We start from the raw sequence: 15,013 nt of genomic DNA, 5'->3' as shown, positions 1-15,013 counted from the left end.
GAACTAGAAGTACCATTTGACCCAGCCATCCCATTACTGGATATATACCCAAAGGACTGTAAATCATTCTACTGTAAAGACACATGCACACGTATGTTTATTGTGGCACTATTCACAATAACAAAGACTTGGAACCAACCCAAATGTCCATCAATGATAGACTGGATTAAGAAAATGTGTCACATATACACCATGGAATACTATGCAGCCATAAAAAAGCATGAGTTCATGTCCTTTGTAGGGATATGGATGCAGCTGGAAACCATCATTCTCAGCAAACTATCGCAAGAACAGAAAACCAGACACCACTTGTTCTCACTCATAGGTGGGAACTGAACAATGAGAACACTTGGACACAGGAAGGGGAACATCACACACAGGGGCCTGTCGTGGGGTCAGGGGAGGGGGGAGGGATAACATTAGGAGATATACCTAATGTAAATGACGAGTCAATGAATGCAGCACACCAACATGGCAGTGTATACATATGTAACAAACCTGCACAATGTGCACATGTACCCTAGAACTTAAAGTATAATAAAACTTTTTTAAAAATATATTTGAGTGGAATTTAACTCTCAGAGTTAAGGTTTTCTGTTTTACTTCAAAACTAGTTGGACTGTACTTTGCTTGGCTGCAAAATGTATTCCTGTGAAGTCTGAAAGTATTTTAGTCTTCAAGTTTGAAAATACAAATGAGTTACACAACCTATCCATGTTTTTGTCTTACAGTCCAAAAAAATCCAAGCCCAGCTGAAGGAGCTTCGTTATGGGAAGAAGGATTTATTATTTAAGGTGAGAATCTTTTCTCTTTTCCCTGAAACTTTCTATCCCAATACCAAAAATCTCAAGAACATTATTTTGCTTAAATTTGATTTCTGGAATTTCTCATGAATTTGAGTTGCATTTGACTGCTTTAGAAATACTTTTATTTTCTTGCCTACTTAGAGATAAGTGGAAATATTATTTCCTACATTCATTCTTAATCAAAAGCATGCCTCATTCCAGCAGGTTAGGAGTCTATAAAACAAATCCTGCTTCCCCAGAGTTCATGAGTTGCAGATATTAAGCTGAGAGACTTATGTGAAGTACATCATACAAGGACTTTTGAATCTTTTAAATTTATTTTTCAGATCAGAGTTTTAGAAATAAATGTTAGTGGAAGACAACAGACAGTTCAGCAATATTCAGTGTTTTACTTCTATGTAATATACCAGTTGAATATAGATTAGTAAAACGTCAACTTTCAGATATTACCAAGATCAGGACTTGTTGAAAATTTTTATGACTTAAAATATGAGATCTATTATATGTAAACCTTGTTATTTCATGTCATTTTACATTTTATGAAATCAGGAGACCTGAATACAAAGAGACTATGAAGTTGCATGAATTAGAATTCCTTTAGCATATACAATACCCCCAAAAACTGTACCACCGTAGGACTTTTATTAATTCAAATAACAAAAGGCCCAGAAGCATGACAATGTTATAGTTTATTTCATAGCTCAACAATGTCAACAAGACTCAGGTTTGTTTTGCATTGTCCTCCACATCACTCCATGTGACAACCCTCAACTTAAAGATTTATTCTAAGTCTTGGTTCCTCATAGAATCATGATGGTCACTAAAGATATATATATATCTGTGATAAGATATCAGTATATATATATATATAGTGTCTTCATCCAACTATGTACACAGTCAAAGCAGAAAAAGGAGGCGTTTGTCCTCCAAAGTCATTATTTTTTCTGAAGGAGGAGACTTTTTTGAGAAAGTTCTCCAAACTAGGTTATGCATCCAGGCAAAGGTAAAACCTTAGCATTTTTAGATTCTATTGTGAAAGACTGTTTCTTTTGCAGATAAGTAATAGAAAGGGAGTTGCTGTGGGAGGCAGCCAAGGTTTCTGCTGTAATGTATTCATGCACTCATCCTGATGGCAGCACACTTATCTGATTTACCTGCTAATATATCAGCAGTGCACGGTTTAAGTCTTGAATAAACATATGTTGATGATTGATAAATAGATAGATAGATAGACAGACAGATAGATAGATGTGTCAAGGAAGTAGACAGTAGAAACTCAACTATTAGGTTGGTGCAAGAGTAACTGAGGTTCTTGCCATTAAAAAAAAAAAAAAAAGGCAAAAACCACCATTACTCTTGCACCAACCTGATAGCACTGAAGTACCTGTTACCACAGACATTCACCCACGCACCTTTGAAAAGGAGTCTACGAACTGGTGAGCCCTGAGATGAGTAGTAGATTCTATTTCAGGTACTTTCCTCTTAGGAAATGTTCAATTTTGAATAGATTTGATTTTTTTTTTTTAAAGTAAATGTAGACTTTGAAGAAGTAATGCTTGCTGTCAAAGCATTTACATCTCATCCTAAAAATAATGACACATGCTGGCAATTGCAGAGCATAATGATGAATTTGGTGCCCTTATTAATGCTTGAGAGCTGCTTTTAACTTGGGGGAGGCTGCTAGCTGAAGTAGAAATCCTCCACTAAAGATAGAAGTGAGGCCTAACTGACTGTTAGTTGCCCAGAGACTTGAGTTACTTTATATCCTCCTTGATTCCACTTGGAGCTGATACATTCTCTAGAATACCTAATCTCCATTTTAGTGCTCTTTTTAGATTTGACAAATGTACTTCTTTAAAAAAAAAAACCTAAGTATTACTTATTCATTGAAGAAAAATTTCAAAACAGTGTCAAAAAATATAAAGCCAAAGGAAAACTTAAAATCCCATCACTCAGAACAAATGCAAACAATATTTTGACATACTTCATATTTCTGTCTAAATCCCTTTGTATGAATTATATCTGCCTGGTGATTGATATATATGCACATATATCTCAGTTACAATACATCTCTCTCTCTCTCTATATATATATATCCTTTATGTATATTCATAATTTGTAATTTAAAAACACAAAGATAGCTTTTAATCTTTATTGTTTTATCTAAATTTAAATGAATAATCTATTATATAGATATGCCAAAGATTACTTAACTTTTCACTTATGTGCAGGTATGCATATACATACATATATATAATGATTTAAATTTACATTATGATGAAAAATACTTTCTTATTTTTAACTTGAGTTAGTTTTTTTAAATATATCTATCAAGTAGTTCATGAAAATTGTTTTAAAATATTAATTATTGCTACCTAGTACAGATGATTTTCAAAAGAGATATAACAGTTTACTCTCCCATCAGTACAATAATAACAAGAAAAATGTTGAATTTAAGAATCATTTTGTACTGGATGATTTATTAAACAAACAAAAATAAATAAGTTGGTTAGCTAAGAAATTATGTGAATGAATAATGGCTACACAACAGTAACAAATTTTGTTGCTTTAAGAGATTATAAAGTAAAATGATTATTTTGATTATAATTTTTATTATTGGATGGTTTAAAGATTTAAGTCATTTAATTTTCTTTGCTTACTTTTATGGGGAGGTGGAGGTAAATTAAAAACAATGCTTACAATACTCCCAAATCACTAAAAATTCAGTCTATCAATTTCTCTATTGAGATAGATAATGGCAGACATTTTGATAGTTTTGTGATTGTTTTTGTTGTTTATTGAATAAAAACAATTTTAAAATACTACATGTCATTCAATGTTTCAAATAAAATGGTGGCTTAGTTAAATTACTGCTTAAGGGAGTTGGTAGTCCAGTTATTAAAAATATACTGTAGTGGTACATTTGGCCCTGTGTATTGGTGGTTTCTGTATCCATACAACTGTGAATCAAAAATATTTGAAGAAAATTTCATTCAGCAATCTCACTATTGTGTCTCTACTCCCCAAAAAAGAAATAATTAAATGAAAAGTTATCTGCACTCATAGGTTTCACGGTACTATTCACAGTACGAAATACACAGAACCAATTGTAATATTCATCAACAGATAATTAGTTAAAGAAAATGTGGCGTATGCACACATATGGAATGCTATTCAACTATAAAAAATAAAATCATGTCTTCTGCAGCAATATGGGTGGAGCTGGAGGCCATTATCTTAATTAAGTGAAACAACCCAGATACAGAAAAAAAAAAAAAAACCCTGCATGTTCTCACTTACAAATGGAAGTTAAATAATGTGTACACATGGACACAGAGTATGGAATGATAGATAATGAATCATTATCTATTCCATAGAGTATGGAATGATAGATAATGAATACTCAGAAGGGTTGTGGGGAAGGAAGGGACTGGAAGATGAGAAAGTATTTAATATGCATCATGAACATTATTTGACTGATGGATACACTGAAAGCCCAGACATCACCACAATGCAATATATTCATGTAACAAAATTGCACTTGCACCCCTTAAATGTATACAAATAAAAAAAGAAAATAGTTTTAAAAACCCATAAAAATGATATATCCATTGAAAATAATACAGTAAAAAGACAATAGTTACATAGCACTTACATTGTATTAGGTATTGATATGGCTTTGATGACTGGAGGAACACCAGGGTTCTTGGTCTCGCACTGATAGGATTAACGCCATGGACACAGGTGGAGTGGTTTTAGGAATGAAAAGTTTAATAGGCAAGAAAGAAGAAAGAAGAAAACAGTTCCCCCATACAGAGACAGAGGGAGGGGGGCTCAGAACAAAGAGGAACCCCATGTGCGGCAGAAAAGTGGTTGCTTATATTGGGATGCTGGAGGAGGCGGTGTTTGGTTTGCACAGGGCCCAGGGGATTGGTTTGACCAGGTATGTCATTTACGTAGCTTCCAGAAACCTGACCCTCCCACCTTAGTCCTTTAATATGCAAATGAGGGTCGCTATGATGTTCCGAACACCTGGTGTTATCTGGAGGTAGCCATTACACTTGGCACAGGTGGTGACCAGGAGAAGATGGCGGGAATTGCCGTGTTGACCATGTTGAGTGGACCTAGTTTCTAATGGTCAGCATTTGCATATTAAAGCTTGCCAGCCTGGCTTTTAAAGCTGACTTTTTGTTAGAAAAGAAATGGTTTGGGAGTTGCCTTTTATTACAGGAAAATTTCCACTGAGAACCTTTACCCTTACTTTCTCCCTAAAACGTATTCCTTAATAAGTCCTATATTAGTAGTATATTCAATCTAGACATTAAAACATATACAGGAAGATGTGCATATATTAAATGCATATAATATATCATTTTAAATATGAGATTTGAATGTCTACAGATTCTGCTGTTCATGGAGTTCCTGGAATCAATTCCCTGTGGAACCAAAGGAGCACTGTATATATTTAGTGTTTTTACTTTATTCAGGTCTATAACGTGTCACTTCCTTTGACCCTCACCACAACCCCTATGAGACAGGAAAATTTGTGTGATCTCTTTCACAATGAAAGAATTGAAATCTAAAGAAATTTGATATTTGTGGCCACCAAAATGTTTACCTGTAAAGCATTTTTACTAGCAGAGTGAAGTTATCGCCATGGATATTAATTATATATATTTTTAAGTAGAGCTGACCCGTTGGGACATCATGAATTAAGTACATTTGCAGGGTTTTATAGTTTTTCCTTTGATAACTATCCCTATAGCATATGTTTAGATCATTGGATCAAAATGCTGACTTAATTTCTGGAATGTGTGGTGATAGACTTGATGTACTCATTCCTGCTGAAATTCAGATACCACAGTGGCTTGTTATCGTTATTATTTTCTCTAAATCTAGATGTATTTAACTTGGTACCTCTATTGTCATCTGCTCTTGAAGAGAGGGGCATTGCAACCTGAATTTCCATGTATGTATAACAGAGTGTCAGATTATTTCCTGATGATTCCAGGTATCTATAAGGGAATTTTGTAAATTTGTTTCTCCTTAATTTTTAAACTCTTAAGTAATTTAATTTTTGTGCATCTGTCTCATTAATTTAAAATTATGTCATCCACATGTTAAACTAATTTTTAATGAGCAAAATGCTTTTCAGTGCCATTTACTTGTATTTGGTGCCAAAATGTAGGCATCTTACAAAAGCGGTATGAGGGGTTAAAAATATTATTTTCTTGCATGATTCCAGAAGCTGTAAGCTTGTCAAATCACATTCATTTGTGCCTCAAAATAATTATATGAGTCAGACAGGGAAGATAATATTGTTCTCTTATGAATTAGAAAACCAAGACCCAGAGAAGTTATAAGAGTTTTCTGAAATTACGGGACTAGTAAGTGGCACAGTTATATCTTAATAGAAGTATTTTAATTCCATGATATCACATTTTTCCCAGCTGTATTTCTACTTTGTATTTTGAGGTGATTTACAGATTATATCTTTTAGAAGTCATTTCTTCTAATGTACTCAAACATCTGTAAAAGAAAAATCAAAATCTTCGGTCCCCAAACTCAACTTGCCAAAGGAGAAAGTCAAACTTGAAAACTGAGTCACTCCAAACTGCCTCCCATTTTGTCTTGAAGCGATAGCTACAAAGACAGGAGATGGCTGGGTGCGGTGGCTCAGTGGCTCACGCCTGTAATCCTGGCACTTTGGGAGGTCGAGGCGCGGGGATGACCCGAGGTCAGGAGATTGAGACCATCCTGGTCAACATGGTGAAACCTCGTCTCTATTAAAAATACAAAAATTAGCTGGGCATGGTGGCGCACGCCTGTAGTCCCAACTACTTGGGAGGCTGAGGCAGGAAAATCACTTGAATCCGGGAGGTAGAGGTTGCAGTGAGCCGACTTCGTGCCACTGCACTCCAGCCTGGCACAGATAGAGACTCCGTCTCAAAAGAAAAAAAAAAAAAAAAGCTGCAAACTTCCTCAGGGGATTCCCTCACAATGTGCTGACAAGATAATTCCTTGTGGGCCCCAAGGTCTTTATCCTAAAATGGTTGAAATTCACTCTGACAATGTAAATGAATAGCTTATCTTCACAGGTAAGGGACAAAAATAAGACTGGGAGTCATCTCTCAGCTCACTTGAGATGAATTCATATTTTGCTGCTTCCTCCACTCTGTGTTTACTTTATCTTAAATAAAAATGCAGGTTCACTAAGGAAGTGAATACCTCATTAACTGTTATTCTACCCTCTCTGTCTTCGTATAAAATATGGATTCAATGAGGGCTGATCAAAGCCTCAAAACAATGCAACTGCTTGCCCCCACCCCACCCCGACTCCCCTGGCTTTTTTTTTTTTTTTTTTTTTTTTTTTTTTTTTTTTTTTTGTCACCAGGCTGGAGTGCAGTGGTGAGATCTCGGCTCACTGCAACCTCCGCCTCCCGGGTTCAAGTGATTCTCCTGCCTCAGTCTCCCGAGTAGCTGGGACTACAGGCAGGCGCCACCACGGCCATCAAATTTTTGTATTTTTAGTAGAGATGGGGTTTCACCATTTTGGCAGGGATGGTCTTGATCTGCTGACCTCAGGTGAGCCACCCACCTCCGCCTCCCAAAGTGCTAGGATTACAGGTGTGAATCACTGCACCCAGCCTGCTTGCCTCTTTTATTTACTCTCCCCTTTTTACTTTCTTCTTTATCTATTGCTCGTTCCTGCCCTTAGAATGCTGAAATCCCCCAAATGCTGTTTGGAAAAAGCACAGATCACAGACGTTCCTGTGATTTTATGATCCTTTTTCTTGGACCTGTACTCAACCTTGGCAAAATCCACCTGTACGTCAAAAAGTATATGAGACTGGTTTCAATTAATTTAGAAGTTAATTTTGCCAAGGTTAAGGACATACCTGTGACACAGCCTCAGAAAATCCTGAGAATGTATGCTCAAGGTGGTTGGGCTACAGCTTGGTTTTATACATTTTAAGGAGATATAATACACTGATGTAAGATGTTCATTGGTTCAGTTCAGAAAGGTGGAACAGGTTGAAGCTTAGGCTAGGGAGATGATAGGTGGATTTAAAGATTTTCTGATTGGCAGTTGGTTAAAAGAGTTTATCTAAAGACCTGGAATCAATAGAAGTCAGTGTCAAGGTTAAGATAAGGGGTGGTGGATACTAAATTTTTTAATATGCAGTTGAAGCCTCTATGTAGCAGGATTCAGAGAGAATAGATTGTAAAAGTCTATCAGACTTATGGTGCCAAACTCTTAGTTAATTCTCTCCTGGCTCAGAAAAAAAACCTGGAAAAGGAAAAGGATTCTTTACAGAATATAGATTTTTCCCACAATAGACAGCTTTGCATGGCCATTTCAAAATATTTCAAAGAAATACATTTTGTGGTAAAATATTTTAATTTATTTCAGGGCCACCTATTTATCATGTTGGTATCTTTTATTGCTACAAAGAGTCTGCTTTGCCAGTCTTAAGGCTTCTATTTTAGTGGTAAATGCTCGACAGCTGTGCCTGGATTTCAACAGGAAGAGAGGATAATGAGACATGTCTGACCCCCACCTTCTCATCTTGGTCTGAACTAGTTTTTCAGGTTCATTTAGGAATGCCCTTGGCCAAAAGGAAAAGTCCATTCAGTTGGTCAGGGGGCTTAGAGTTTTATTTTTGGCTCCTATGCTCTACCAGTTTAATAGAACCAACAGCTTAGAAGTAAATTCTGTGCATAAGAAACAAGAGAAAGTAAATTGCCTTGTCAAAATCGACCCGAATTTGTAGCCTTATTCCTTGTATGCTTAAAGCACAAAATCCTACTATTCTTACTTATTTTTTTCATTATTTGCTAGCTAATGGAGAAGAGATGCAGGTTTTAAAAGATCACACATTTCTTATCAGAAAAAATGACAAATTAAATTCTAATAAACATGAATTTTTTCTCCAAAATGTGAGAATTTTTCAAACAGAATCACTGAAAGTATCAAAATTTATTTTTAAATTATTTTAATTATCATCATTATTATTTTTTTCAATAGGATTTTGAGGATCAGATGGTGTTTGGTTATATGAACTAGTTTGTTAGTAGTGATTTCTGAGATTTTGGTGCACCCATCACACAAGCAGAGTACACTGTACCCAGTGTGTTGTCATTTATTCCTCACCTCCCTCCCACTTTTGAGTCCCCAAAGTCCATTGTATTATTCTTATGCATTTGCATCCTCCTAGCTTAGCTCCCACTTATGAGTGAGAATATATGATGTTTGGTTTCCATTCCTGAGTTACTTCACTTAGAATAATGATCTCCAAATCCATCCAGGTTGCTGCAAATGCCATTATTTTGTTCCTTTTTATGGCTGATGAGTATCCCATGGTGTGTGTATACACACATATGGAACCAGCCCAAAGGCCCATAAATCAATAAGTAGATAAAGAAAATGTGATATATATGTGTATATATATGTGTGTGTGTATATATATATGCATTTGCATCGCATATGTGTGTGTATGTTGCTGCTGTAAACATATGTGTGCAAGTATCTTTTTTGCATAATGACTTCTTTTCCTGTGGTTAGATACCCAGGGGTGGGCTTGCTGGATCAAATGGTAGATCTACATTTAGTTCCTTTAAGGAATCTCCACACTGTTTCTCATAGTGGTTGTAGTAGTTTACATTCCCACCAGCAGTGTAAAAAGTGTTCCCTTTTCACCACATTCACACCAACATCTATTATTATTTTTTTATTTTTTTGATTATGACCATTCTTGCAGGAATAAGGTAGTATCACAGTATCACGTTATGGTTTTAATTTATATTTATCTGGTTTTTAGAAATGTTGAGTATTTTCTTATATGTTTGTTGGCCATTTGTATATCTCCTTTTGAGAATTTTCTATTCATGTTCTTAGTCAAATTTTTATGGGATCTTTGTTTTTTCTTTTTTCTTGTTGATTTGCTTGAGTTCTTCATAGATTCTGCATATTAATCCTTTGTCAAAAATATAGATGGTGAAGATATTTTCTTACTCTGTGGGTTATCTGTTTGCTAATTGTTTCTTTTGCTGTGCTGAAGCTTTTTATTTGAATTAAGTTCTATCTATTTATCTTTGTTTTTGTTGTATTTGCTTTTGGTTTCTGGGTCATGAAGTCTTTGCCTAAACCAGTGTCTAGAAGGGTTTGTCCAATGTTATCCTCTAGAATTTTTATGGCTTCAGGTCTTAGATTTAACTATTTGATCCATCTCGAGTTGATTCTTGTATAGAGTGAGAAGAGTATCTAGTTTCATTCTTCTGTGTGTGGCTTATTTGTCTATTAGGGTGTCCTTTACCCACTTTATGTTTTGTTTGTTTCGTCAAAGGTCAGTTGGCTGTAAGTATTTGGCTTTATTTCTTAGTTTTCTGTTCTGTTCCATTGGTCTACATGACTATTTTTATACCAGTACTATGTTGTTTTGGTGACTATGGCCTTAGAGTGTAGTTTGAAGTCAGGTAATGTGGTGCCTCCAGATTTGTTCTTTTTGCTTAGTCTTGCTTTGGGTATGTAGGCTTCTTTTGGTTCCATATAAATTCCAGAAATGTTTTGTCTACTTTTGTGAAGAATAATGGCAGTATTTTGATGAGAAATTACACTGAATTTGTAATTTGCTTTTGGCGGTATAGTCATTTTCACAATATTGATTCTACCCATTCATGAGCATGGGATGTGTTTTCATTTGTTTGTCTTGTCTATGATTTCTTTCAGCACTGCTTTGTAGTTTTCCTTGTAAAGACCTTTCACCTCCTTGGTTAGGTATATTCCTAAGTATTTCATTTTTCTCGCAGATATTGTAAAAGAAGTTGAGTTCTTGATTTATCAGTTTGATCACTGTTGATGTATGGCAGAGCTACTGATTTGTGTACATTAATTTTGTATCCTGAAACTTTGCTGAATTTAATTATCTATCTAACTTTTTGGAGGAGTCCTTAGGGTTTTTTATAAAATCATATCATCAGCAAACAGAAACAGTTTGACTTCCTCTTTAGCAGTTTGGATGCCCTCTATTTCTTTCTCTTGTCTGATTGCCCTAGCTAGAACTTCCAGTACTATGTTCAATAGAAATGGTGAAAGTGGACATCCTTGTTTTGTTCCAGTTCTCAGGGGGAATGCTTTCAACTTCTCCTTGTTCAGTATAATACTGATTGTGTGTTCGTTGTCATAGATGACTTTTATTACATTAAGGTATGTTCCTTCTGTGCTGATTTTGCTTAGGGTTATAATCATAAAGGGATACTGGATTTTGTCAAATGCTTTTTCTGTGTCTATTAAGATTATCATGTAATTTCAAAAAAAATTCTCCCTGTGTATTTTATCACATTTATTAACTTGCATGTGTTAAACCATCCCTGCATCCCTGGTATGAAACCCAGTTTGTCATGGTGAGTTATCTTTTTGATACGCTGTTGGATTTGGTTAGCTAGTATTTTGTTAAGGATTTTTGCATTTGTGTTCATCAAGGATTTTGGTCTGTAGCTTTTTAAATTTTATGTCCTTTGCTGGTCGTGGTAGTACTGTGATACTAGCTTCATAAAATGGTTTAGGGTAGATTTCTTCTTTCTTAATCTTTTGGAATAGTGCAAATAAGATTGGTACCAATTCTTTGAATGTCTAATAGAATTCAGCTGTGAATCTGTCTGGATTTTGTTGTGTTGTTTGCAATATTTTATTACAATTTCAGTTTCACTGCTTGTTATTGGTGTCTTCAGAGATTCTATTTTTTCCCGATTTAAACTCAGAAGGTTGTATATTTCCAGAAATTTAAGTATCTCCTGTAGGTTTTCTAGTTTATGCATGTCAAGGTGTTCATAGTAGCCTAGAATGAATGATCTTTTGTATTTCTGTGGTATCAGTTATAATATATCCCGTTTCATTTCTAATTAAGCTTATTTGAATTGTCTCTCTTCTTGGTTAACCTCGCTAATGGTCTATCAATTTTATTTATGTTTTCAAAGAATCAGCTTTTTGTTTTATTTATCTTTTGTATTGTTTGTTTGTTTTAATTTCATTTAACTCCGTTTTGTTCTTTGTTATTTCTTTTCTTCTGCTGGATGCAAGTTTTATTTGTTCTTGTTTCTCTAGTTCCTTGAGGTGTGACCTTAGATTATCTATTTGTGCTTTTTCAAACTTTTTAATGTAAGCATTTAATGCTGTGAACTTTGCTCTTATCACTGCCTTTGCTGTATCCCAGATGTTTTTGTTGGTTGTATTCTATTATCATTCAGTTCAAAGAATGTTTTAATTTCCATCTTGATATCATTGTTTACCCAGTGATCATTGAGGAGCAGGTTATTTATTTTCCTTGTAATCGTATAGTATTGAGGGTTCCTTCTGGAGTTGATTTCCAATTTCATTCCGCTGTTGTCTGAGAGAGTATTTGACATAATTTTGATTTTCTTAAATTGATTGACACTTGTTTTGTGGCCCGTCATATGGTCTATCTTGGAGAATGTTCCATATGCCACCGAATAGAGTATATATTCTACAGTGGTTTGATACAATGTTCTGTAAATACCTGTTAAGTCCATTTGTTCTAGGGTATAGTTTAAGTTTATTTGTTATTTGTTGACTTTCTCTCCTGATAAGCTGTCTAGTGCTGTCAGTGGGGTATTGAAGTCCTCTGCTATTATTTTGATGCTGTCTATATTATTTATGAGGCATAATACTTATCAGTAGTTATTATCTTATAAATTTTGGTAGCTCCAGTGTTAGGTGCATATATATTTAGAATTGTGATATTTCCCTGTAAGGCAAGTCCTTTTATCATGAGATAATGTCTGTCTTTGACTTTTTTCATTGCTGTTACTTTAAAGTTTGTTTTGTCTGATATAAGAATAGCTACTGCTGTTCACTTTTGGTGTTCATTTGCATGGAATATCTTATTCCACCTCCTTACCTTAAGTTTATTTGAGTCTTTTTTGTGTTGGGTGAGTCTCTTGAAAATAGTAGATACTAGGTTGGTGAATGATTGTGCATTCTGCCATTCTATGTCTTTTAAGTGAAGCATTTAGGCCATTTACATTCGACGTTACTATGGAGATGTGAGGTACTATTGTAGTCATCATGCTATTTGTCGCCCGAATACCTTTTTTTTTTTTCATTGTGTTATTGTTTTATGAGTCCTGTGAAATTTATGCTTTAAGGAGGTTCTATTTTGATGTATTCTGAGTATTTATTTCAAGGTTTAGAACTTCTTTTAGCAATTCTTATAGAGCTGGCTTGGCATTGGCAAAATCACTCAGTATTGTTTGTCTGAAAAAGATTCATCTTTTATTCACTTATGAAGCTTAGTTTCGCTGGATACAAAAGTCTTGTTTGATAATTGTTTTGTTTAAGGAGGCTAAAGATAGGACCCCAATCCTTTCTAGGTTGTAGGGTTTCTGCTAAGAAATCTATTGTTAATCTGGTAGGTTTTCTTTTGTAGGTTACCTGATGCTTTTGCCTCATAGCTCCTAAAATACTTTCCTTCATCTCGACTTTAGATAACTTGATGACTATGTGCCTAGGTGATCATCTTTTTGCAATGAGTTTCCCGGGTGTTCTTTGAGCTTCTTGTATTTGGATATCTAGATCTCTAGCAAGGTTGGGGAAATTTTCCTCAATTATTCTCTTAAATATGTTTTCTAAACTTATAGATTTTTTTCTTCCTCAGGAACACTACTTATTCTTAAGTTTGGCCATTTAATATAATCCCAAACTTCTTGGAAGCTTTGTTCATTTTTAAAAAATTCATGATTGGGCACAGTGGCTCATGCCTGTAATCCCAGCACTTTGGAAAGCCAAGGTGGGTGGATCATGAGGTCAGGAGATCAAGACCATCCTGGCCAACATGGTCAAAAGCCATCTCTACTAAAACTACAAAAATTAGCTGAGCATGGTGGCACGTGCCTGTAATCCCAGCTACTTGGGAGGCTGAGAATCGCTTGAACACAGGAGGCAGAGGTTGCAGGGAGCCGAGATCATGCCACTGCACTCCAGCCTGATGACAGAGTGAGACTCTGTCTCAAAATAAAATTAAATAAAATAAAAAATTCTTTTTTATTTATCTTTTTTGGATGATTAATTCAAAAGCCTTTACTTTGAGCTCTGAAGTGCTTTCTTCTTCTTGTTTGATTCTATTCCTGAGACTTTCTAGTGTCTTTTGTATTTCTCTAAGTGTGTCCTTCACTTCCAGAAGTTGTGGTTATTTGTATTTGTGCTATCTTTTTCTCTGGAGATTTCTTTGCCCATATCCTGAAACTTGTTGTTGTTGTTGTTGTTTTAAATTTCTTTAAGTTGGTGTTCACCTCTCTGGTACTTCCTTGAGTAGCTTAACAATTGACCTTCTGAATTCTTTTTCTGGCAATTAAGAGATTTTTGTCTTGGTTTGGATCCATTGCTGGTGAGCTAGTGTGGACTTTTGATGGTGTTACAGAAATTTGCTTTGTCATATTACTGGAGTTGTTTACCTGTTTTGTTTGTTTGTTTGTTTGTTTTTCTTGTTTTTCTCATTTGGATATACTATATCAGAGAGAAGATCTGGGGCTCAAGGGTTACTGTTCAGATTGTTTTGTTCCATGGGGTACTCCCTTGATGGGGTGCTCCCTTGATGTGGTGCTCATCTCTTCCCATAGGGATGTGGCTTCCTGAGAGCTGAGCTGCAGTGATTGTTATTTCTCTTCGGGTCTAGCCACCCACCAGAGCTACTGAGCTCCTGTCTGCTGTTAGGGAGTGTCTGTAAAGAGTCCTGTGATGTGATCCATCTTCGGCTCTCTGAGTCAATGGATACCAGCACCTTCTCCAATGGAGGTAGCGTGAAGTGAAGTGAATTCTGTGAGGGTTCTTAGTTATAGTTTTGTTTATTACACTGCTTTTGTGTTGATTGGCAGCCAGCCAGGAGATGGCACATTCAAGAGAACATCAGCTGCAGTAGTATATGGAGGATACAAGCTTGCCCTAGGGTGTCCTGGAGAATATTTGGGTGTCTCAGGCAGTGGGTGGGGCCATAGCACTCCCACGAGATTATGTACTTTGGCTACCACAGTGGATAGAGAAAGACCTTCAGGTGGGGGGCAGGGTTGGGCATGTTTGAGCTCTGGCTCTTCTTGGGTGATTCTTGCTGCAGCTGCTATAAGGGATAGGGGTGTGATTATCAGACCAATTGAATTATGTTCCCAGAAGAATTATAGCTGCCTCTGCTGTCATG

At 35.7% G+C, this 15,013-nt stretch overlaps 1 protein-coding gene across 2 annotated transcripts in view; it reads left to right on the top strand.

Moving 5' to 3' along the window:
* The window catches only part of LUZP2 (leucine zipper protein 2), a 577,754-nt gene that overhangs the window by 419,234 nt on the left and 143,507 nt on the right, over positions 1-15,013 (top strand). For both annotated transcript variants that reach the window (XM_015114623.3, XM_015114622.3), the window contains exon 7: positions 732-794. In XM_015114623.3, coding sequence (XP_014970109.2) covers positions 732-794 — 63 coding nt within the window. The remainder of the gene's footprint in view (positions 1-731; positions 795-15,013) is intronic.

This window comes from Macaca mulatta, chromosome 14, assembly GCF_049350105.2.
Source record: "Macaca mulatta isolate MMU2019108-1 chromosome 14, T2T-MMU8v2.0, whole genome shotgun sequence".
Lineage (NCBI taxonomy): Eukaryota > Metazoa > Chordata > Mammalia > Primates > Cercopithecidae > Macaca > Macaca mulatta.
Note: the sequence above shows the minus strand (reverse complement) of the source record. Positions and strands in the feature narration are given on the sequence as shown.